Source organism: Lissotriton vulgaris, chromosome 6 (assembly GCF_964263255.1).
Source record: "Lissotriton vulgaris chromosome 6, aLisVul1.2, whole genome shotgun sequence".
NCBI lineage: Eukaryota > Metazoa > Chordata > Amphibia > Caudata > Salamandridae > Lissotriton > Lissotriton vulgaris.
In genome coordinates this window covers 71,031,512-71,053,350 of record NC_141694.1, presented here as the reverse complement: position 1 = coordinate 71,053,350, position 21,839 = coordinate 71,031,512, and the positions used below count along the sequence as shown (strand labels likewise).

At 47.5% G+C, this 21,839-nt stretch overlaps 1 protein-coding gene across 3 annotated transcripts in view; it reads left to right on the top strand.

Moving 5' to 3' along the window:
* Positions 1-21,839, top strand: part of LOC147706804 (calpain-1 catalytic subunit-like) — an 815,105-nt gene that overhangs the window by 170,463 nt on the left and 622,803 nt on the right. For all 3 annotated transcript variants that reach the window (XM_086925934.1, XM_086925935.1, XM_086925933.1), the window contains exon 4: positions 19,157-19,290. In XM_086925934.1, coding sequence (XP_086782060.1) covers positions 19,157-19,290 — 134 coding nt within the window. The remainder of the gene's footprint in view (positions 1-19,156; positions 19,291-21,839) is intronic.

The window sequence follows — 21,839 nt, the reverse complement described above, 5'->3', positions numbered from 1 at the left end:
GTTTTGTTATGCTGGGCAAATAAGAGGGGGGTGTACATCCACGAGGCTTGGGCTTATGACTTGGGACCGGGTCGAGAGGCCAGGTGTAGCCGGGAGGGGGGGTCATCAGAAGAGGGGAAGGGTGTTCCTGAGGGGAATTACAGGGGGTGTGGGCCAGGCGGGGGGTGTCACTTCCAGAGTAGGGTCGCGCAGAGGAAGGGTTTTATGGTCTATGCATGAGAGAGCGGGGGGGTGTTCAATGCGCGGGGGGGTGCCTGGGATTTTAACAAACGGGCAGAGAGGCAATGGTGCCTAAAATGGCTGTTGCGTACGTGCGTGCATGGGCCTACGCTGGCGGGATGATGCAGTCAATGCTTCGCGGTATTCGTTTTGCTTACAGAGAGGGGTATGGTGAACACAAATGAACGCCTATGGTGAACACAAATGAACGCCGCTTATGTACATACATAGGTCATTTTCCACAGTCGCCGCTTTTTAACATAAGTTAGTTCATTTCCGTGATTATCCTAACTGACGGGGTGTGCATATAGCCATGTGTGGTCAATAAAATAGCGTTTGTCAATACTGGCGGATTGCGTATAACCATGGGCAGTCGATGCAATAGACGAGATGCAGTACATATGAGGTTGCATTTGTTGGGTTATACATACAAGTCTAGTGATAGGTATATTACTCAGTCGGGGTCAAGCAAGGAAAAGCTCCGACACATTATATAACCATGTTCTGACCTTCTCTCTGGTGGTATCAACGTACAGTTAAAAGTGACCGATAAACATTTGAAAGCAATACAAAGTGGTTGAGGGAGGAATCCAGCTCACTACAAGCAATTAGTCAAATAGAGGGGGGGGGGGGAGGGGGGGGGGTTTCGTCACAGTGTCTTTTTAGCAGCGAGCCATCACTGGTAGGCTCTAGTAGTCCGTCTTCTTCCGTTGGCGCTGTTGAGCACCGGCGGTGGAGCTATAGGTCCAGCTCGGATCCAACCTTACGCGTTGCAGGGTGCGATCTGTCCTGTTTCCTAACTAATCTTCTTAGGGGTGCCTCATGCTGGGCACCTGCATTTCTTTCTCCTTCCGTGGCAAAACCCTATTCTACCTAAATGCTGTTCTTCTTTTCTGAGTCAAAATCCATGTGGAAAAGGGGGGGGGGTGTTGCTGGATAACCAAGGGAAGAGAGGGCGGAGTGGGATTAGATCTTTGAAGCAAACCAAGGGAGCAAAGGATAACGAGTAGGCAGGCCCATTGATCAGGCTCAGAGGGGCAGGGGACTTCTGGCACAAGTGGATCAGCAAAACAGAGGGCTTCAAGGCAGCCCTTCATCCTTTTATTTTCCGTGTTTGAGAGTGGTGCCTCGTCCCGCGTCTCGTTGCTCTGCGGCTCCACCTTTGGTCGAGGTTACATGTGCTTCACGATCTGTGGCCAGGCTGAGAGTCACATCCGATCCCTCTTCTCCGGTGATTGTGTATCCTTGAGTGGGTACAAAACAAGCTTTAGAGAACTGGTAGGAGAAGACATTTATACATTTCAATTCCGCCCCCAATCCTTAAGTAGTTGGGGATACGTTCATCGGTCACGGTCAGAAGTCGTCACTATGGAGTATGTAGGTGGGCATTTCTGCTGAGTTTGTACTAAGTCTAGTTGGTGTTCATTCATGGAGTATATAGAGAGAAGTCAGATTCCTATCGACTGCATTTTCTATCAAACTCAAAATTGGCCTTCGGTAGAGACTCGCTTTTCTAACCCGAGTCCTGACAGCCATATATCTTCTTTCAGGGCCGGCTAACTCTTGTAAGCAGGGGGGGGGGAGGGGTGCTATCATCATGAGAGAGGGACAGAGGCTAAACATTCTTTTCTCGGAGAGCAACGGTTAATCAGGGTCTTCAGTTAAACTTCGGGGACAGCTGATATGGAGCTGGGGTCAATCGGGAGAAGCGAGGACGCTTTGGACATCCTGTACTTGGGTGCAGAGAGGTGGGGCAATCTGGACATTGGAGATTGTTTTCTAACGAACTGAAAAACAGAAAGCCATTGACGTATAGTCCCCTTATAAAAAGGCCAGATTAGGGGACATCAGTCGTCTTACCTGTCCTTTCCTTCTTTGCCAATTCAAGTTCCATCATTTTGCACAAAGGAGAGGTAGTAATATGGCAAGTTATAATCGTTTTAGTTCCTGTCAATTTTTTTTTTTCCGAACACCTTTGTGTTCAAAAACCAATTAGGCTGGTGCCGGCGGGGCACAATGTTACCACACAAAGGAAGAGGGAACAGGGGGACCCTCAGAGAGAGAGAGAGAGAGAGAGAGTCGTCCGCATTGTAAACGAGCTATTCGGTACACGTACGACATGGAGAGAGAGAAAGAGAGAGAGAGAGAGAGAGAGAGAGAGTCGTGTACAATAATAGGCCATTTGGTGCACACACAACACAGAACAGCAGGGGTCAAGTTATATAGAAACACAGGCTGAAGGACGACGTAGATCCATACATTACGTACACACGAATTCAGGCGGGGAAGATAGTACATGCATTATATACAAAATCCAAGACAAAACATAGAGCAGTTTCTGGCCCAAAAAAGTTTCTACCTGCATGCTGCGCATCCTTAGTATCCTACTTAATTCATCTGGGGGCTGAGCTTTTTACCTTTCTCTTCCTTCTTATCGTAGGTTGCCCTTGCTGGTGGCTTTGGTTGCAAATACTTACACCTTTGTCAATTGGTCAGAAACTAACCTGGTCGGGCTAATACTCACGGTGGGATCTTTGAGTCATTTTTAGCGAATGTGTTTCCAGGCTGGGGCAACGGAGGGTGTCAGTCGGGAGAACAATGGGACAGCTTCGAGTTTCATGTCTACGAGGGTGCAAGAAGGAGGTGGTAAGTCTTAAACGTTGGCAACCTTCCTAGTCTCCCAGGTGGAGGGTACTTGGGTAAACCTCACCCCAGAATATTCCTTAACCTTTCCCTATTTAGTTAACGTATGATTTTACTCATTGGTGCACGTCATTCTTGGTTGCCTTATTTGGGGTGCCAAGTGAAGTCATATTTTGTCATCCTGTAATAACCCGTCAAGTTTCTGCTTCAGGCTGCCCTCCCAATCGCTGGGTTCAGAGAGAGAAATAGTCATTCCTAAGTAAGGGAGTGCTATCTCTTTGTTTGTTCGTCGTGTATAGGCACCATGTTCAAACCCCCTTTTCCCATTCCATCGGCCGTTCGATCATCACTTAAGTTTATACATAAAACATTTCTCTCATCAATCCAGACGTGTGCGACGTATATTCGGGCGAGCCATACACATCAGGGCATGCACGCGTGCATTCATATCATTCAAATTCGTCGCGTTCTCAGGGGCAGTCCCCATAGATAATATACAATTTTCGTAGTGCTATCTGACTTCCGCGCGGGACCATGACGTGTTGCTTAGGTCTTTTCTGTACTTTAGTCGATGTTCCGATGCGACCTGCAGAAAGAAGGGAAGAAGAAGGGGTGGGGGCAGCGTTTTAAAACATATCAGCGCTCATAAACCCGAAAATGCTTTTACTTACCACATACTCGACCTGTTCTCCGTGGGATGGAGTCCCTACCATCTCGGTGTTTAAGCCCAGAGGGACCGGCAGTGCGGGAGAGATAATTATTGATGGACTGTGTATTGCATAGATCGCCCAAGTGTGGCATTACGGATCGTGTGTAGGGAAGAGTCAAAACAAAAGGGCAGTCGGTGTAGAGTGGGGGCGAACTCATGTTCTCCTCTGAGGAAGAGGGATGGTCTACAGTGGTACAGGGTTGTTTTTGTTCGTACTAGAGGGGCCTGGTAGCAATCCTTCAGAGTGGCTTAGGGGCATCTAAAACGACTTCCCTGATACATGTGGCATATAAAGTAAAGGCTAAATACCGGGATCTCTATCGATTGTTTTACGTTGCACTAAAATGAAAAACACATACAACAAACCTGAACCATTCATATTTGTAATATTTCCGTGCACTATATATATATTTTTTTTAACCCTAAATTAATCGAGCTGCTTCATTTCACAAACAGTGGCCAATTATTCGAAACTTACCAATGTAAGCGCTACAATTTATGTTTGCTTTTTCAAAAAACCTTTAATAAAAATGTTGATGCACAAATACGGGCCTATAACCACGTGGGCCGGCCACGGAGCAGACTGGAACTGTACATGAGGGGATATTTATTCGTGGAAAGCGTAACGCAGTCGGTGGTCATTGATTTCATAATAAAAGTGCGACAAGTGCAATAAAATCATATCGAAAATTCATTGTGAGCAAGTACCATAAGTGTCGAAAATTCGAGCTTTCAATAACATGATGCGTCAAAACTTAATATCAATTCATTGTCCGAATGTTCAATCAGTACCCATCCTATATCAATTCATTGTCCGAACATATAATCAGTACCCATCCCCTCCCGCCATGTGCTAAAAACTGCATACATATCTCATGATATCAAGGCTGAGCAACCGGGACACAACAAGGAGTTGCGAGTTTCCTTTGCACCGGCGCCATTTTGGGTGAGGTCAGGCACATCCAAGTATAGTCAAAATGTCTCCACCAACTCATGGTTGGACCAGAACCTCTTTCGGCAGTCCAAAAGTTTCGTTAAAGGGCAGCAGAAGGGACTGGCGATATGAACCATCAGTCAAAGAGGCGAGGGAGGCAACAATCTTTCCTACCGGGTCATACTGGTGTCCCACCGGAACTGATCAAATTGGTAGTCTGCAGGATTTCGGTCATTCAAACTGAGGCTGACGCCGGCATGAAAGCACCAATGTCTCGTGGCTATGTCGTGGTCGTTCCGTGGGCGATCATGGCAGTCATTCCCCATCGGGGGGTCCCCGTGGGGGTGGGGGGGTCGCCCCCCCCCCCCGACACGCAGCTCTCATAGAATCTTCAAAGTCGAGGAGAACACTTCTGGTCGTGGGACTCATTTTCTAGCTGACAAGCGAAGCGACCGGGCCATCCTTTCGCGCCGGGCCCGCACCTGCAGGGTCGACCGCCCATTTCATGAGCTCAGCTGGTTCGGGCGAAGCGTCGCTGTACCGCAGCAGTGGACGAGGCCCCGCTGGGCGAGTGGAGCGCCGCTGCACCGCAAGAGTGGACGAGCCCTTGTCGGGTGAGTGGAGCGTTGGGGGTGCAGCTAGGGGCCTCCACCTGGGGAGGTGGGAGAGGCTCGTCTGCGCCGCCTCTCCCTCCCAGCGCACCCCACGCCGTTTCCCGGCTCCGACATTCGTGATGGCCGGATCAGGCGATGAGAGAAGGGGGGGGGGGCCGGAGGCAGAAGCAAGACATCCCCCCCCCGTGGCCTGCGGGGCGCCAGAAGAGGATGGGAGGACCAGTACATTCAAAACCGACCATCCCACGACCTATCCGGCTGATGGCGGTTAGCCGGGCCCCGCCCTGCACGTGTTGAGGCCTCATCTTCCGGATGGGCGTAACCGTGGACCTGTTGTACTTCGGGAGCTTCCGGAATGGGGGTAGGTATCTGCTGATTTGTATCTATCTCATGTTACCGTTTATTGGGCGTGGCGGGCGGTGGGACAGACATGTTTGGAGCAGTGAGGTGCGGCGGAGCCTAGCTACCTCGTGGCTGCCGTGATGTCAGGCTTGGCTTCTCTCACCACTTTCGTGTTTCTTATTGCGGGCTATTTCTAACGTTTCTTATTTCTAGCGAAGTCGGAAACTCATCAGTGGCCTACTGATTTTGCTCGATTTCTCTTCCCTCCCTTTTGTAGTGTGTTTCATGCTAAAGTTTCTGTTAACAGGGTACGGTGATTACTTCGTATTTTATATATGTCCTTTTTATTAGGGGTGCCCTCCGGTTGAGCCAGATGATCTACCTCTAATAAATGGTCCGGGTGGAACTAGTTTACCAATCAGATAGGTATGACAGATTACAACGGGGGACAAAGGTCCGCATTACCTACCCTTCACTACTTGCAAAGACTAGACAGAATATTTCTATTCCACGTTATTTGCAAATAGGGAATACCTCAAAAGAACTATTCCTTTAACAATAAATGTCCAGACAATCAATCAATCAGTGGGGAGAAAAACAGGCATGACGGATTACAATGGGGGACAAAAGTCTGCATTACCTATCCTTCACTATCTGCAAAGGGAGACAGAATATTCCTATTCTTCCCCGTTTGTAGACAGCGAATGTCTCGAAGAGCGATAGAGCAACCAATCAATCAGTGGGGAGAAAAACAGGCATGACGGATTACAACGGGGGACAAAAGTCCGCATTACCTATCCTTCCCTATTTGCAAAGAGAGAGGAACGTTCCTATTCGTCGCCGTTTGCAAACAGAGAATGTCTCAAAGAGAACCAATACTTCAAGTAGCAGCCAAGGCTAAATGAACCAATCAATGAACAATACCAGTATTTAAATACCGATTCCAATACGAACAATCAATCAATCAATCAGATGGATAAAGCCATCCTACCAATCAGACGTAAAAGACGTCCTACTTAACCTTACCCGGACCGGACCGTGCGGACAGTTCTTCGCCTTCCCTTTCCAGCGCCGGATCGTTCTCTTACTCCATGTTTTTACCACAGCATTCCTGTGGGATTCCAGTCAGGACAGTAGGTCGCTTGAGAGAGGTCCGTTCGGAATCGGTGAAGTTCATTCAATCGGCAGCCGGACGAGGGTCCTCTCAAGGCAGGTATACTCCAATCGTTTAGATGTTCACCCCATCGTCTGGACCTCTCTTACCGGACCTTATGTCGCTGATGGACCCCGCGTTGGGACGCCAATTGAAGAAAATCAGCCCAGATTACAACCGATGCCCAGGCTGCTGGCACAAGACGCCTCTTAGTTCCCATCTACAACAGTTACCAAATAAAGAGACAGGCGCTGGAAGCAGGGACGCAAGAACAGAGTTTTATTTCTCATGAGGAGAGTCTGTCATTTCAGACACGCACACAGTGTCTTCAAGAGGTGCTCTAAAAGTCTTACTGAGGTTTCGTCTTTTATACACAGGTTTATGATGCACAAGCATTCCTTATTGCAATAAAGACACTTTGAAGTACGCAAAGGCATGTTTGGAATCCCAGCTTCAGGCCCATTCCCATACCAGTCGCTCGGATGTCATTCCCTCTCCCGAATGTAACAAGTGATTGTAATCTTGCAGCCAGACATTCCAACAGGACACGAGGGCGAGAGGGGGTGATTCAGATCAAAGGTTGGGCGGGCGATAAGATCGGGCACTTCGGTTGGTGTATCACGTTTTGTTATGCTGGGCAAATAAGAGGGGGGTGTACATCCACAAGGCTTGGGCTTATGACTTGGGACCGGGTCAAGAGGCCAGGTGTAGCCGGGAGGGGGGGTCATCAGAAGAGGGGAAGGGTGTTCCTGAGGGGAATTACAGGGGGTGTGGGCCAGGCGGGGGGGTGTCACTTCCAGAGTAGGGTCGCGCGGAGGAAGGGTTTTATGGTCTATGCATGAGAGAGCGGGGGTGTTCAATGCGCGGGGGGGTGCTGGGGATTTTAACAAACGGGCAGAAAGGCCATGGTGCCTAAAATGGCTGTTGCGTACGTGCGTGCATGGGCCTTTGCTGGCGGGATGATGCAGTCAATGCTTCGCGGTATTCGTTTTGCTTACAGAGAGGGGTATGGTGAACACAAATGAACGCCTATGGTGAACACAAATGAACGCCGCTTATGTACATACATAGGTCATTTTCTACACATCCAGAATAAGAAGCTGTCGTTCTCCATACAAGCTTTCCCTCTCTGCTGCCTCTTCACACTGGGATTGTCATCCTTGTATGAAGCATCGCTCAAGAGGAGACACGGGGCTGCTAAGGTGTGAGCATTGCATTTGTTTTACCAGCTGTTCTGTGCCGCGATTGCTTCTCAGAAGAAACTACTTCTCAACCAATGTTTATTATTTTACAACACCACTTCTAATGCATTCTGTGCCTCAGGAACTAAGGAAATTACTGAAATGACTGTTTGTGTTTTTGCCCAAGTGCGAAGTGTAGTGCTTTTGTTTTACTTGCAGTTGTCTTCTGCAAGCCGCTAGGTCTCTAAGCCTGCTCTTACAGTTGTGACATACTGTTGGGGGAAAGTCATTTTCAATTTTGTGTAAAAGCAGCATTTACGCAAAAATAGAAAATGACTTTGCCCAAACAGTTTGTCACAACTGTAAGAGCAGGGTTGACAGAAAAAGAAGCTGTCGTCCTTCATACAAGCTTCCCCTCACTGCTGCCTTCCCACACTGGGATCGTGATCATTGTACATTTCAGCCGGTTGAAGGTAAAAGAGAGATGAAGCATCGCTCGAGAGAAGACACTGAGCGTCCTTTTTACCTCTAATGTACGTTTTGAGATCGGCAGCTATTTTAAAGGATGTGACAATTTTTGTCTTTTATTATTGGGATTGTGTGAGCAACAGATCTTTCAACCTCCTTGTGTCATTTTGAAATCAAGGCGCGTGTCCACACTTACCTGTATTGTTGCCACGCGCGGAGCCATTCCCTCTTATAGTTCAAAGTATTGTATTGAATTATTTTTTTTACAGGTATAGTACAGTAACGATGCGGGCACCTACAATCAGTCAAAGGGTTACACGTTGTATACAATGACATTAGTCTTGCTTGCTGAACTTCATCGCCGACGAGTCTGTTGGCCCCAGCGGTCTAGTGGCGACTGTGAAAGAAAGAAGGAAGAGGAGGAAGAAAGAAGAGGGGGGGGTGTTTCTGGTAGGTTCTGCCGCGTGGACACTGGCCTGTTGTGGGTTTACGGGGGCTTGTGTGTCTCAAGGTGTGAGTCTAGGGCGGTCCACATTTCCCCTCTGGCTGTGTGCGTGGGAGAGTGTTTTGCGGTGATGTTGTCTGCGCCTCTCAGGAAGATTACCCAATTGAACCACCTCTTGAACGTTGCCTTGCCTGTGTTTTTCCAGTTTGCTAGGATTGTCTTGACTGCGGCTGTGAGAAGGAGGTCAATTAGGTCTCTATCTCCCTTACATTTTAACTCTGGGTCCATGAATGCAGTGGTTATTCCCCCGAGGCTTTGTTGTGTGTCCCCTCCCACAACCGTGTTAATGAAGTTGTGTACTTTGTTCCAGAAGTTCCTGACCTTGGGGCAGTCGTAAATGAGGTGGGCCAGATCTCCTCTCTCTTTGTGGCAGTTCCAGCACTTGTCAGATTCTGTGGCTCCTGCTGCCGCTAGCTTGGTGGGCGCCCAGAACAGTCTGTGTAGTAGCCAGAACTTTGTCTGTGCTAGTTGTGCGGAGACTTTGTTCTTGGATGTTGAGACCCAGAGTTTGGACTTCTCTACCTCGCTTAGGGGTCTGTTGTGATTCGTTTCCCAGAATTACATAGTTTTGTTGTTCAGTAATGTTGTGCGTGGGCATAGTAGTTTATATATATGGGCTGTTTGGTGGCCTAATTTATTCAGGTTTCGCATGTAATCTATGATTGAGAGTGTGTCTTTGGAGAGGTTTGGTTATCGCTACTTTGATTTTAAGGAATTCGTATAGTTCGACTTTGGGTAGTTTGTGTGTCGCTTCCAGCGTCTCAAATGTGAGCGGTGTTGTGTCTTTCTCTAGCTGGGCCGGTGTGGTGATTCCTCTGCTATGCCACTCTTTTTTGGCCAATGTTCTGCCTCTGTATGTTATTCTCAAATTGAACCATATCGACTCCCACCTTGACCCTTTAATGCTGTGTTCCATCTGTTCGTCTACCTGCATCAGTGCTATCTTAGTGTTTTTGAGCACTGCGTTTTTCGCCTCTAGGTGCTTATTGGCCGTGAGGATGGCTACGGGGTTAGCGCCTTCTAGGATATGTTTCTCTAATTCAAGCCATACTGGCTCATAGTCAGGAAAGGAGGTCAACCACTGCATTCCCTGTTTCGCTAGGCACGCTGTTAGGAAGGTCTTGAAATTCGGAATATTTTGACCACCCAGCTCCTTCCGTAGTCTTAGTTTTTGCAGGCTTATCCTGGCTTTCTTCCCATTCCACAGGAAACTGTTAATTGCTTTGTCGAGTTTCTTATGGAAGTCCTCAGTTAGGGTTAGCGGCAACATATTTAGCAGATAGTTGAGCATGGGGCTATCATCATCTTGATGGTTTTTACTCTCCCCCACCAGCTGATGAATTTGGGGCTCCAGGACTCTAGCTTCGTTTTGATCTTTTTAAGGATTGCTTTTTCATTGTGGTCAAGGGTAGATCTTAGATCTCTACCAAATAGGAGGCCCAGGTATTTTAGGGGTTTCTTTTGCCAAGTTAGTCCTGATGTGCCCCTCACTGCCCTTGTTGTGTGGCAGTTCATGGGTTTGCATACAGACTTATCTCTATTTAATTTGTAGCCTGAAGCTGAGGCGTATTCCTCAATGGTGTGCATCAGTGCTGCTATGGAGGTGCTCGGGTTGTTGGTTGTAATTAGGATGTCATCCGCATAAGCTGCTAACTTTACCGTTTTGTCTCCGACTTTGACCCCTGTTATGCTCGGGTTGTGTCTGATCATAGCTAGGAGTGGCTCCACTGCCAGTAGTAATAGGGCGGGGGAGAGTGGGAATCCCTGCCTTGTGCCTCTCTCTAGGGTGAAGGGTTCGGATGTCCCCCCATTGAACGCTGCTCGGGCCCGGGGTTTGTTATACAATGCCATTACCATGTTCCTATATTTTGTTCCCAGGCCAAATTTCCCCATGCACAGGTCTAGGAAGGGCCATGAGACCCTGTCGAAGGCTTTCTCCGCGTCTAGCGCAATCATGACCGCTTTCTCTTGGCTGTTGGCTGTGTGGTGTATGAGATGGCATAGAAGTCTGGTGTTATCCTGGGATAGTCTGTTCTTAAGGTATCCCACCTATGAATTATGGATGAGATGGGGGAGGTAGGAGTTTAGTCGTGCTGCCATTATTTTCGCATAAACTTTACAGTCAACGTTAATGAGTGATTTTGGGCGGTAGTTTTGTGGGAATTGTGGGTCTTTGCCTTCTTTGGGAATGACTATGATGTTTGCCTCAAACATTGAGCTCGTCATACTGCCTTTCTGTATGCAGTGTGAGAAAAGCTCAACCATGGTGTGTTTCAGCTGGTGTAGTAATTGCTTATAGAAAGCGGCTGTGTACCCGTCTGGGCCAGGCGCCTTGTTTGGTTTTAGGGAGGTGACCGCCATTTCTACCTCTGCCTCAGTTATGTCCCCCTCCAAGGATTCCCTCTGTTGGTCCGTGAGTCTAGGGAGGTTGAGTTTCTCTAGTAGTCCCGCTCCCCCGTCAGTTGCTAGGCCTTTGTCTGATGTTTAGAGCTCTTTGTAGAAGTCTTTGAACACCTTGAGGATCTGTTTGTTTGATGTGTGTGTCTTATTTGCTTTGTCTGTGATTGCCGCTATAGAGTGTTGTCTTTGTTTCGCTTTTAGGCAGGCGGCTAGCGCCTTCCCTGCCTTGTTGGCTGAGCACAGGTTGATGGCTTTATATTAGGTATGGGCGTATTTTGCGAATCTCGCGTTCGCGGATTTTGCGGATTTGCGAACTCACAATCCGCAAAATCCGCGAATTGCCGCGAATTTGCGGATTTTTTTTTTTTATGTTCGCACGGGTTTCTGCAAGTTCGCGAGGGTTTTGTACAATTTCGCAAATTGCGAAATTGTACAAAACGCGTGCGAACTTGCAGAAACCCGTGCGGACACAATGTGCCCAGTAGGGTATGTGCCTCGTCTTGTGTGAATAAAAGGTCAGAGAAAGATCAGTTCAGCAGATGAAGAGAAAGAAGCTCCTGGTCACAGGAACAGCACGGGTATCGCGCTCGTGAAAGTCAAGGATGCAAAGCCTATCCAGCATCACAGCTGATTTTCCACGGTAGATTTGGGAAGAAGGCACACCTGTCCAGCCTCGACGACGCTCACGATTGTTTTTGGGCTAATGAATGAGTCACTGAATTTGAGCATCAACTAGTTCGAGCGTCCATAAGTGTGTTACTATGCAATCATCCCGAAGGGCGCAGGGGTCCCTTGAGTGAGCTGTGAGCTGTAACTATTTTACAATGGCGCCAGCAAGCTGCCAGCGCCGTTGTAAAATAGTTACAAAGTTAGCTTGCACAGAAAGCACTTAGATAAAATAAAGCAGCACCTGCTTCGTTTTATCTAGTGGTTCCTGTGCAAGCTAACTTTGTAACTATTTTACAACGGCGCTGGCAGCTTGCTGGCGCCATTGTAAAATAGTTGCATGAGTAGGGGTTCAACTTTTGAACCCGTTACGCTCGCAGATTTTTTTTTGCGGATTTTGCGGGAAATCCGCAAAATTCGCGGATTGCGGATTTCCCAAAAATCCGCAAAATCCGCGAGCGTAACGGATTTCCCGCTCACACTTACTTTATATTTATTAATCCACGTGCCCGCTCTTTCACTCAGTATCTTGTTGAGCTCATACTTCATTTTGGTTAGTTCCGTGAGGGTGTTTCTGTTGGATAGGTTTGCACAGTGCCCTCTTTCTAAGTCCTTGATCTGGTTTTCTAGCTCTGTTATCTCCCTAGTCCTGCTATTGTTCATTCTGGACTTGATGTTTAGGAGTTTCCCCCTTATTGTCGCTTTCAGTGCCTCCCACAGGATCTCTCTATCTGTCTCCGCTGTGTCATTGAAGGTAAGATAATCTTCTATCGCCTCCCTGATTTCGGTTATGTTGGCTGGTTGTTCCAGGATATCGCTATTTAGCCGCCAGCTGCTGCTGGGTTTTTCATTGTGTTTGCTGCTGATTTTGAGGGTTGAGGGTGATGTGTGCATGGTCAGAGATTGTCGCTGGGCCTATCTCCGTTGAGTCAATGAGGTGTGTATGGGTGGTGGACATGAAAATGTAGTCAATTCTGCTGTATGAGTTGTGGGGTTGTGAGTAGGTGTATTCCCGTGCTGCCGGGTGTTGGAGTCTCCACGGGTCGCTCACCTCTAGTTTGGCGCAGAGGTTTTTGAGGGGGTTCTGTTCTTGTGAATTGTGACTAGCCCTGTGTGGGTGTCTGTCTATGGCGTTGTCTATGGTCTGGTTCATGTACCCTGCTAAGACCAGTAGCTCACCCTGGGGGATGTTGCCTAATCTATTCCCCACCTCTTACCAGAAGCTTTTGTCAGCTGAGTTGGGCCCGTAGATATTGGCTACGTGAAACGTTTCTTCCCCCTTTTTAAGGCTTGTGATCAGGACTCTCCCTTCCGTGTCTGTTTGGCAGCTTTGTATCGCAAGTTGGACCTTTTTGCTTACGATTGTGATGACCCCTCCCTTTTTCTTCACTGCCGGTGAGCAAGCTATCTCACCTATCCATTTCGCTTTGAGGCGTTGCGCATCCTCTTCGGAGACTCTGGTCTCCTGAAGGACATATTTGTCCCCTTTGAGTTTCACTAGGTAGTCGAGTGTTTTCCTGCTCTTGATCGGCTGGTTGAGGCCCTTCACGTTAAGGGACACCACTTTGATGTCTGAGAGTAGTAGGGCGTTCGATTGTGTAGTCATGGTGGTTTGTTCCCCTCGCTGACTCTTTTGGCATGTATGGCTACATTACACTCCCTGTATTGTTGTGATTAGCCTGGTCTGTAGAATGGTTCCCCCCCGGGAGATAGATAAGAAATAGAGAAGGGTAAAGATAGATAGAATATAGAGACAATCGTGTGCATCCAACTGTACCGTGTTGCTGCCCGCCCTCCCCCCCACTGTCCCTCTCCACCCCCCCAAACTCTCCCCCCCCTGGCAAAGTTCTGTAGGCGTGGGACAGCAAGGGTCCTCCCACCCTCCGTCACCCCTGAGTCCATTTCTCACCCCCGTCCTTCTGTTGGATAGGTTTCAACTTGCTTAAAGGATATTCGGTTGTGCAGCTTCTTCTTGAGGCAGCAGGTCGCATCTTGGCGTGGAAGGTTCTGTGGTGCACCTGTGAGGTATCTGCATTGTCCGCAAGGCACTGATGTCTTCATTTCCAAGTTGCTCTCTGAGGTAGGTTTGTTGTGTTGAGGTAGATTCTATTAACAGCTATTCACTGTTGTCCCTGAGGGTGTATACTTGCATTCAAGTCTGTGCTGTGAGGTAGGTTTGTTGTGTTGGTGCTGGTTTGGTTTCTCTGTTGCATCCGAAGGCATTTCCCTGCGAGGGCCCACCTTCTGCGCCTCCTTCGGGATTGTCTGATGAGGCTCTTCTTTTTACTGCTCCCGGACTCTGTGCCTCCATTTCTTAAGGGGGGCTGGTCCTTGCAGGTATCTCCGCAGTTCGCTGGGTTCATCAAAGACCCTTGTGCCCATTCTGTCAGTGACACGCATTCTGGCCGGTCCTGCGAAGCTGAACGTTATATTTGCTTTCCGGAGTCTGTCCCTCAACGCCAGAAACCCTTTCCTTGTTTCTACCGTTAGCTTCGCGAAGTCCTGTGTTATTATGATCTTTTGACCATTCCATTTCACGTTTTGGCCCTTTCTGGCGAAGGAGAAGATGGCTTCAGTGTGGCTTGCTCGCAGTGGTTTGCATATGATGGTTCTCGGGCCCTTCCCCAGCGGTTGCTTTGTTGCTGGTACCCTGTACGCCTTGTCTACTTCGAATGGTCTGTCAAACTTTAAACCCGTCAGTTTTAGTAGTAGGCTTTCCAACAGAGCTGCGCATGTGCCAGCTGTGTCCTCTTCACCTTCAGGTACCCCTAAGAGTCGGATGTTCCCTTTTCTGCTTCGGTCATCTTGCTCTGCCATCATCTTTTGTAGGTCATTCATTGTTTTTGCCACGTACCCCATGTCTCTGTTTGTCCTAGTCACAATGTCTTCTAGGTTGCTTATCCTTTTCTCGGCCGTATCAATTGTGCAGTTCAACTTGCTCTGGTCTGCCCTTATGGCTACCAGTTCCAGTTGTATGTTATCTATAGTTTTCTTAGTGGCCTTTGCCAGGTCATTCCCTTCATTTATTTGGCTGGTGTTCTGTTGTGCCTTGAGCTCGTTCCGGTTTCGCCTTGCTGTTCTTTTGTCGGCTTGCCTCTCTTAATGTTTGCATTCAGCTGCCGGAGGGCGGTGTTGGGACAGTCCGTGACTGGCGGTGCTCGGTGGTTTGTGGTTTCTGCCCGGCACTTGGCCTTCGTGTTGACTGCCCAGTGGCTTCCGCCCTACCGCTTGGGTTACTCGCTCATCTGCCTTCCTCCGTTTCTCCTGCGGGTGCTTTGTTATAGTTTGCGTGCTCTGCTCCGCCTGCTGCGTCTTAAGATGGCTGCCCCCAGGTTCTTCTTCCATTTCGGTTTCACTCGCTTGCCTTCCACCGTATCGCTCTTGCCTAAAGGCTGCGCTTGATGGTCTGGCTGTGCACACTCTACTGGTCGCACGTGCAGTATGCTGTTGCCTCAGCGCACTATTAGTCCACCTTGCGTCTTAGCCCGTTGTTTTCACCCACTGTTCAGCTTGCGGGGAGATTCCCCTCTTTTGCCCTTCCTAGTCGCTCGTTAGTACCCCTCAAAATGGCCGCTGAGGGTGTCTCCTTGCAGTTTCGGTTTCGTTTGCTACGGCTTCCTACCTTCCCGCTCCCGCCGATCGTTTTGCAGTTTTACCGCCGTCTGCTGGGTGCGCTCGAGTGTGCTCTGTGGCCGGACCTCTGTTCCGCTCTTGTTGTGCCTCTTACTTGAGCTTCTCTCACGGTGTGGTGGGTGATCTTGTTCCGACGTTTAGTAGTGTGCCCCCATCTTGCTTTCGTCCAGTGCGTCCCCTTTCCTTCCAATTTTGGGTCTTTATTCCTTTCTCCTTACTCTGGAAAGTTGTGCTTTCTCGCCACTTTGTGCCTCAAACCTTCACACGTCCTCTGCTCCGTTAGTGGGTTGTTACGGGCGGTTTCACTGTCTCTTTTCGCCGTTCTTTGTATCAGGGTGACGGAGGCTTCGGACTTAGGCGTCTGTCCTCCTTGCCATCCAAGCCACGCCCCCAGAGCCATTCCCTCTTATTCTTCGCCTCCAAGGTTCTGTTGCCCGGGATTGGAGCTCTTCTGTGGACATTTTGGTGCACGTTTTCTTGGAGCAGGCCTACGCCGGGAGCCTTCCGGAGCGACATAGGTTATGTCCCGCCATCTTGCTGTTGGCAGCAGTTTCGTCATGTCTTTACTTCCGCTTGTTACTGCCAACCATGCATTATTAACCAGATTGAGTCCCGTTATAACGCCGCATTTCTGACATCAAATCTGCTTGTTTTGAGTGAATGCACCTCTATCACCAAATAATGTTGCAACATTGTGTTTCTTTCAACAAACCTCACCCGAGTCTCCTACGTGGGTTTATCATCGCTCGGACTGACTCGCCCCGGAATGAGGTGGCACCATGTGAACTGTATGTTGTTTGGGCCATCAGACTGTATTATGGCATACTCAGGTACTGTTTTCTTTAGTCAGCAGTTTTCGGGATGGATTCACATTGTTTTACATTGTTTTACATTCTGAGCTTGTACTTCCTTCACAGAGATCACAGATTTACTTTGATGGATAATTATTCACTGTGTAAATTTTGTATAACATGTTACTGTCTTGGCAATACTAGTATTTTGTCTGGACCTGTACTGCGCGTTCTTTTTGCCTGCTCATATGTTGGGATGTTATCCCCAATTTTCGTCTTCACAGTCACATATCTCATGTTTATAGTGTAATTTTGCGCTTACCTCACTTTGTGCACAATATGTGTGCCTCCATACGGGGTAGGGTTTTTGTCCTGTTTGTTACAGTGCACATTGTTTTTTTTACATATAGGTTTCAGTCCTCATATTCTCCCTGTCACTAGAGTGCACAACAACAGACTCTAACCCAGGGTTGTTGTTTTTTTTGTTCTGTCACCCTACATAGGGTGTCTAAGGTTTTGTTTATGGGTCCTTTGCCCATTCGCTACAGTTCACAGTGTTTTTACCTCTTCATGGGGTGTTTCACGTGGGCTGTGTTTCCGCTACTCTTGTGCACAACATTGACCTCTCCATGAGGTATGTCTCTTGTGTTTCAGTGCACACTTTTACCTCAAGGTTCACACGTTGCGGGGCTCCTGTCCCGCATTCCCAATCCTAAATTACACGAGGTGTTACATGGACTGTTGTCTCGCATCCACAATGCACAATCTCTTGACCTCTTCGGAGGTATGTTTGTTTGGTCTTTCCTCGCCATCCTGTGCATAAGATATGACCCCCAGTTGAGGTGCGTCCTTACACGGACATGACATTACATGACTTATACCTTCACTACAGTGCACGTCTTTACCTTACATGTGTCTAGTGTGGGTTGTGTTTTTTTTACTTTTACAGTGCACAATATTTAGATCTCCACTTAAGGTCATTCCTGCACATGCTTATTTCTACCCTTGCAGGGTGCATAGTTTGGGTTCTTGTCCTATTTCTATGGTGTAGGGTTTCAGTACACTGGGTGTTATGTTTATCCTCAACGTATTGCTTCTTGTTGTAGTGGACTGTTTCACCCAGTGCTATTAACATTTTATTATCTTAATATTTTTTTATTACAGGGAAGCATAAGTAATCCTGTGTATTTCTCTTCTTCTCTGTCATCATGTTTCTTCCTGATTTTGGTTGCCTTCTCGCATACCTGCCTGGCCAGTAGGTGTGCAGGGGTAGTCATTGATGGTTTCTCTCTTTCTCTTTCTTTTCTTTGGTTAGAAAGGAGGATGGTTTATGGATTATCTTTATCTTCTTGTTCGTCGAAAAGACTCCCTTTTTAGATGAGGAAGAGGAAATAGGAATCGTCGACGAGACTGACTTGATCCTCACTGGATACCAACGACGACGCTGAAGACGTCGACGCATCAGCCGTCGACGACCTGCTGGCAGATGTCATTGTCACTGTCGTCGAAGAGCCAGAAACTGCAGATCTCGTCATCGGACAGATCACGATTTGGCACGTTTTTTGGTGGAAACATGCTCTGAAGGAGCCGTGGACGCCAGAGAGTCAGAACTCGGGGGCGTAGGCCTAGCAGGAAGAGGTGGAGACACTGCAGGAGCCTACTGAAGCTGAAGCTTCCTCTTTTTAAGGAAAGGAGAGGGCAATTCCTGCACACTGCTACGCTTAGAAGTGGCTCTAGACATCCCAGACGCAATGCTATCTGCGTCAGAAAGAGGGCCCTCCTTATCCTTCAGCCTCTGTAACCACAAAAGGAGACGCCACTCTCTGTCCTTAAGAGTCTTGGTGGAAAATGTCCTGCAAATCTTACACTTGCCTACCTCATGTTCTGGTAGAGGCAGTAAATACACTTCTTGTGAGGGTCCTCTGAGAAGAGCCGCAACTTCCCACAAGAAGCACATGGTCGAAAAAGAGATTTCTTTCTTGAGGACATCCTAAAATCTGAAAAAAAATCCAATAGGAAGTAGAGAAAACTGAGCAGAGCTCAGGGAGACTCCCTTCACATGACGTGCAATAGAAAATATGAGGGCCTGAGCCTCTGGGGAGAAGGTTTTAGAGGGTGCTGGTGCCTGATTAGCTGTAGTTTGGACTATCATAACGACATGGATAGGTTATTTAAGTGCCCTTTTCTTTTAAATAAGTTCTATGTGTTAATGCTAACCCATGGTACTTATGAGTATTTATGGTTTTGGGATGTATGTAATTATGTTTTTATATACATATATGATATTGGTTATTGCTATTTTATTTACCGTGGGGCTTCCACTTCGACGACGGGGAATATTCAAGCATGTGAATCTATGAAAGACACCCCAATACTGGAGAAACCACTTTCCTGCTGGTACTTCGTAGGACCTTTCAACACCAGGTTTGCCACAATTTCAATCTTCACATCAGATACAGGCTAGTAAACGTTAATGCCATATGTGTGAAATGTGTGAGTTTCATGGAAAACATTGAATTTCGACAAACTCTTATTATTCCTCTTGTTAATGCGGATACTGGGAGCACTCCTGATTGCCTGGACAGTCTGCATTCGTTCCTGGTGGACACTGTGAAACTCATAAGGATGGTGCTCAGAAGGAAGCAGGTGGCTTGCACTTTATCTGCAACAAGGAGCTTACAGTGTAGTTAATAGAGCATATGGAGGCCTCTTGTGAATATGTAGCAGTCTCGCAATGGGAATACGTCGTACATTTAGTGGCTGACTGCGATTGTCACATGGTGAGGCTGCTGGAAACATTTGTGTTCTTTTAAGGCCTTGAAGCTAGCTATCTTATCTCTGCCCAGTAATGTTGCCTTTTGTCTGTTCTTTTCATTCTGACTTTGCTTTACCCCTTAGATTTGGCGGTTTGGAGACTGGGTGGATGTGGTTATCGATGACAAGTTACCAGTCAAGAAAGGCAAGTTGATGTTTGTGCAATCCGCCGAGCGCTCGGAATTCTGGAGCGCGCTGCTGGAGAAGGCCTATGCCAAGTAAGTGGTCTTTGCTTCTCCCCACCAAGTCTATAAAACCCAATGATGCCCTGAATCTTATCTTACCATTCCAGAGGGTTGAGTTTACAGTGACCACTCCAGAGACTTGAGGTTAGAAACTGATCACAACAGAGGCTTGAGGATACAAACAGTGACCACACCAGAGGCTGGAGGTTACCAACAGTGCCCACTCCAGAAGCCTGAGGATACAAACAGTTACCAAAGACTGGAGGTTACAAAAACTTACCACACCAGAGGCTTGAGGTTACAAACACTGATCACTTCAGAAGCTGGAGGTTACAATCAGTGACTACAGCAAGGGCTGGAGTTTACGACCATTGATTTCTCTAGAGGCTTGAGGTTACAAACAGTAACCACAGCAAAGACTTGGATTTACAGTGACAACACCAGAAGCATTGGTGTATAGGGACCATACCAGAAGCTGGAGTTTACAATAATTGTCCACATCAGAGGCTTGAGGTTACAAATACTGATCACACCAAAGACGTAAAGTTACAAACTGTGACCACACCAGAGGCCTGCGTTTAGAAACAGTGACCACACCAGAGGGTTGAAGTTACATCAAGTGTCCACACCAGAGGCTTGAGGTTATGTTATGTTATGTTATGTTATATTGGAATTTGTAGCGCGCACAACTACTCTTGAGTATCCTGGCGCGAAGCGGTATCAAACAGATGGCAAGAAAAATTAATTAGTAGGCCTGCTTAAAAAGGTGAGTTTTGAGGAGCTTCTTAAAGCATCTTACAAACAGTGATGGCTCCATAAACGTGAGATTGCATACAGTGACATATCTTCATAGCTCAGGGAGAATGCAGCACTCCAAAAAGATACTAAACCAAATCTGTAGATAATTAGAAAAACTTCACAATATTCTATGCCAGCCAGAGATTGCACTACATGTCAACAAGTTACAACTGATGTTGCTAACATGCAGATTCAGACGAAAACAATCCATTCTCTTCAGAAATGTTGAGGTTGCTAATTGGCATAACATTTCTTTTCATGCTATTTTGTGACTGTAGTATTTTAATTTGAATAATTAGTGGTGATAAGAATTGGGACAACAAACAAACTGGAATACAAATGCATGTGAATAGCTTTTATTGTTTTATCAAGTAAGTTCAGCAAATTTAGAACTTTAGTTCTCAAAGAATCTGCTCTGCTTCATATTTGGTTTTAACTAAAATTGACTAAACCCATTTTGTAGGAAGCTGGCTCTCTATATACTAACCACCAAAGTAAGGTAGAGTGTGCACAGAGTTAAGCGAGTCACCGGAGGTCTAGCAGAGGTTAAGTTAGGTAATTACTAACAGCTCTCTTTGTTGTAGTTTGGGCCAGCAGTTAGGCTTATTAAGCATTTATTGTATTAATTGAATCAAGGCTAATGTCACACATTCAAAGACAGAACCAGACCAATTAGGTAAGTTTAAAAATATATACCTATATTTTATTTCTAGAACCAAGAAGGACTTGGCACAGGTAAGTAAAATATACTCTCAAATGCAAGGCTGTACACAGAGATGAAATTGTAGATTGAACTGGAGTCGTTACAGGTTTGCATTGGCTTTGAAAACAGTTAAAATTACACAGTAATTACTTTTGGAGTACTTTTAGATTACATTTGGATTACATCAACTATTTGGGGTGGTATGCCTATATACCACACCCTGGATCTCATAATACAAGGAAAGTAAGACTTTTTAAGGATTGCAGTTTAGTTACCTTTTCTTTCATACAAAGTTCAGCTCAACACTTAGAAACGAAACATCACAACATTAGTTCCCATGGGGAAAAAGTGTTTGCGGTTTCTCAGTTAGTAAACAACTTGCGAGAAGAAGGTTTGGAGGTTAGGGCGAAGGTTCCCCAAGGTCTAGAAGGCACTCAAATCGCACCACCAGCGGCAGTGGGCCGGCCGGGTGCACAGTGCAGGTGCACAACATTAGCCAACAATCAGCACAGGAGCTGCACCACCAGCGGCACAGGGGCGGCTGGGTGCAGGGTGCCAGGATGACGTCGGGGACCTTTTGATTTTCAATGGAGACCTTCGGTTCATCAAAGTTGCTGCAGGCTCAGGTGTGGAGACTACCTGAAGGCAACCACAGGCTGGAGAGGTAAGTTGGATTCTTGGGTGATGACTGGACACCGTTGGTTGGGCCACCCAAAGGCGAGGGGCGTCAGGTGCAGGAATGTCTTCTGGTGTCAGGTTTTATTACCAGCTCTGGTCGTGGTCGGGGGACCATTCGTCTTGAGGGGGATCGGGGATCACCAGATCCCGGGTCAGGATCGCTGAGGAGACCTACGCGTGGAGTCACAGAGCTGCCTGGATCCGGATTCTGGGGGTGAGTCTTCGTTCGAGCAAAGCCGGTGCTCACAGGACACAGAGTCTATTAGATGAGTGCAGGGCAGGTCAGCGGGGCTCTGGGGATTGCTGGCTGCTGGACTTGCCTGGGTTCCTGCTGTAGGCAGGTAGTAAACGGGACAGGCCGGAAGGGTTGGGGCCAAAACAGTTTGTGTCCTCTTCTTATTGG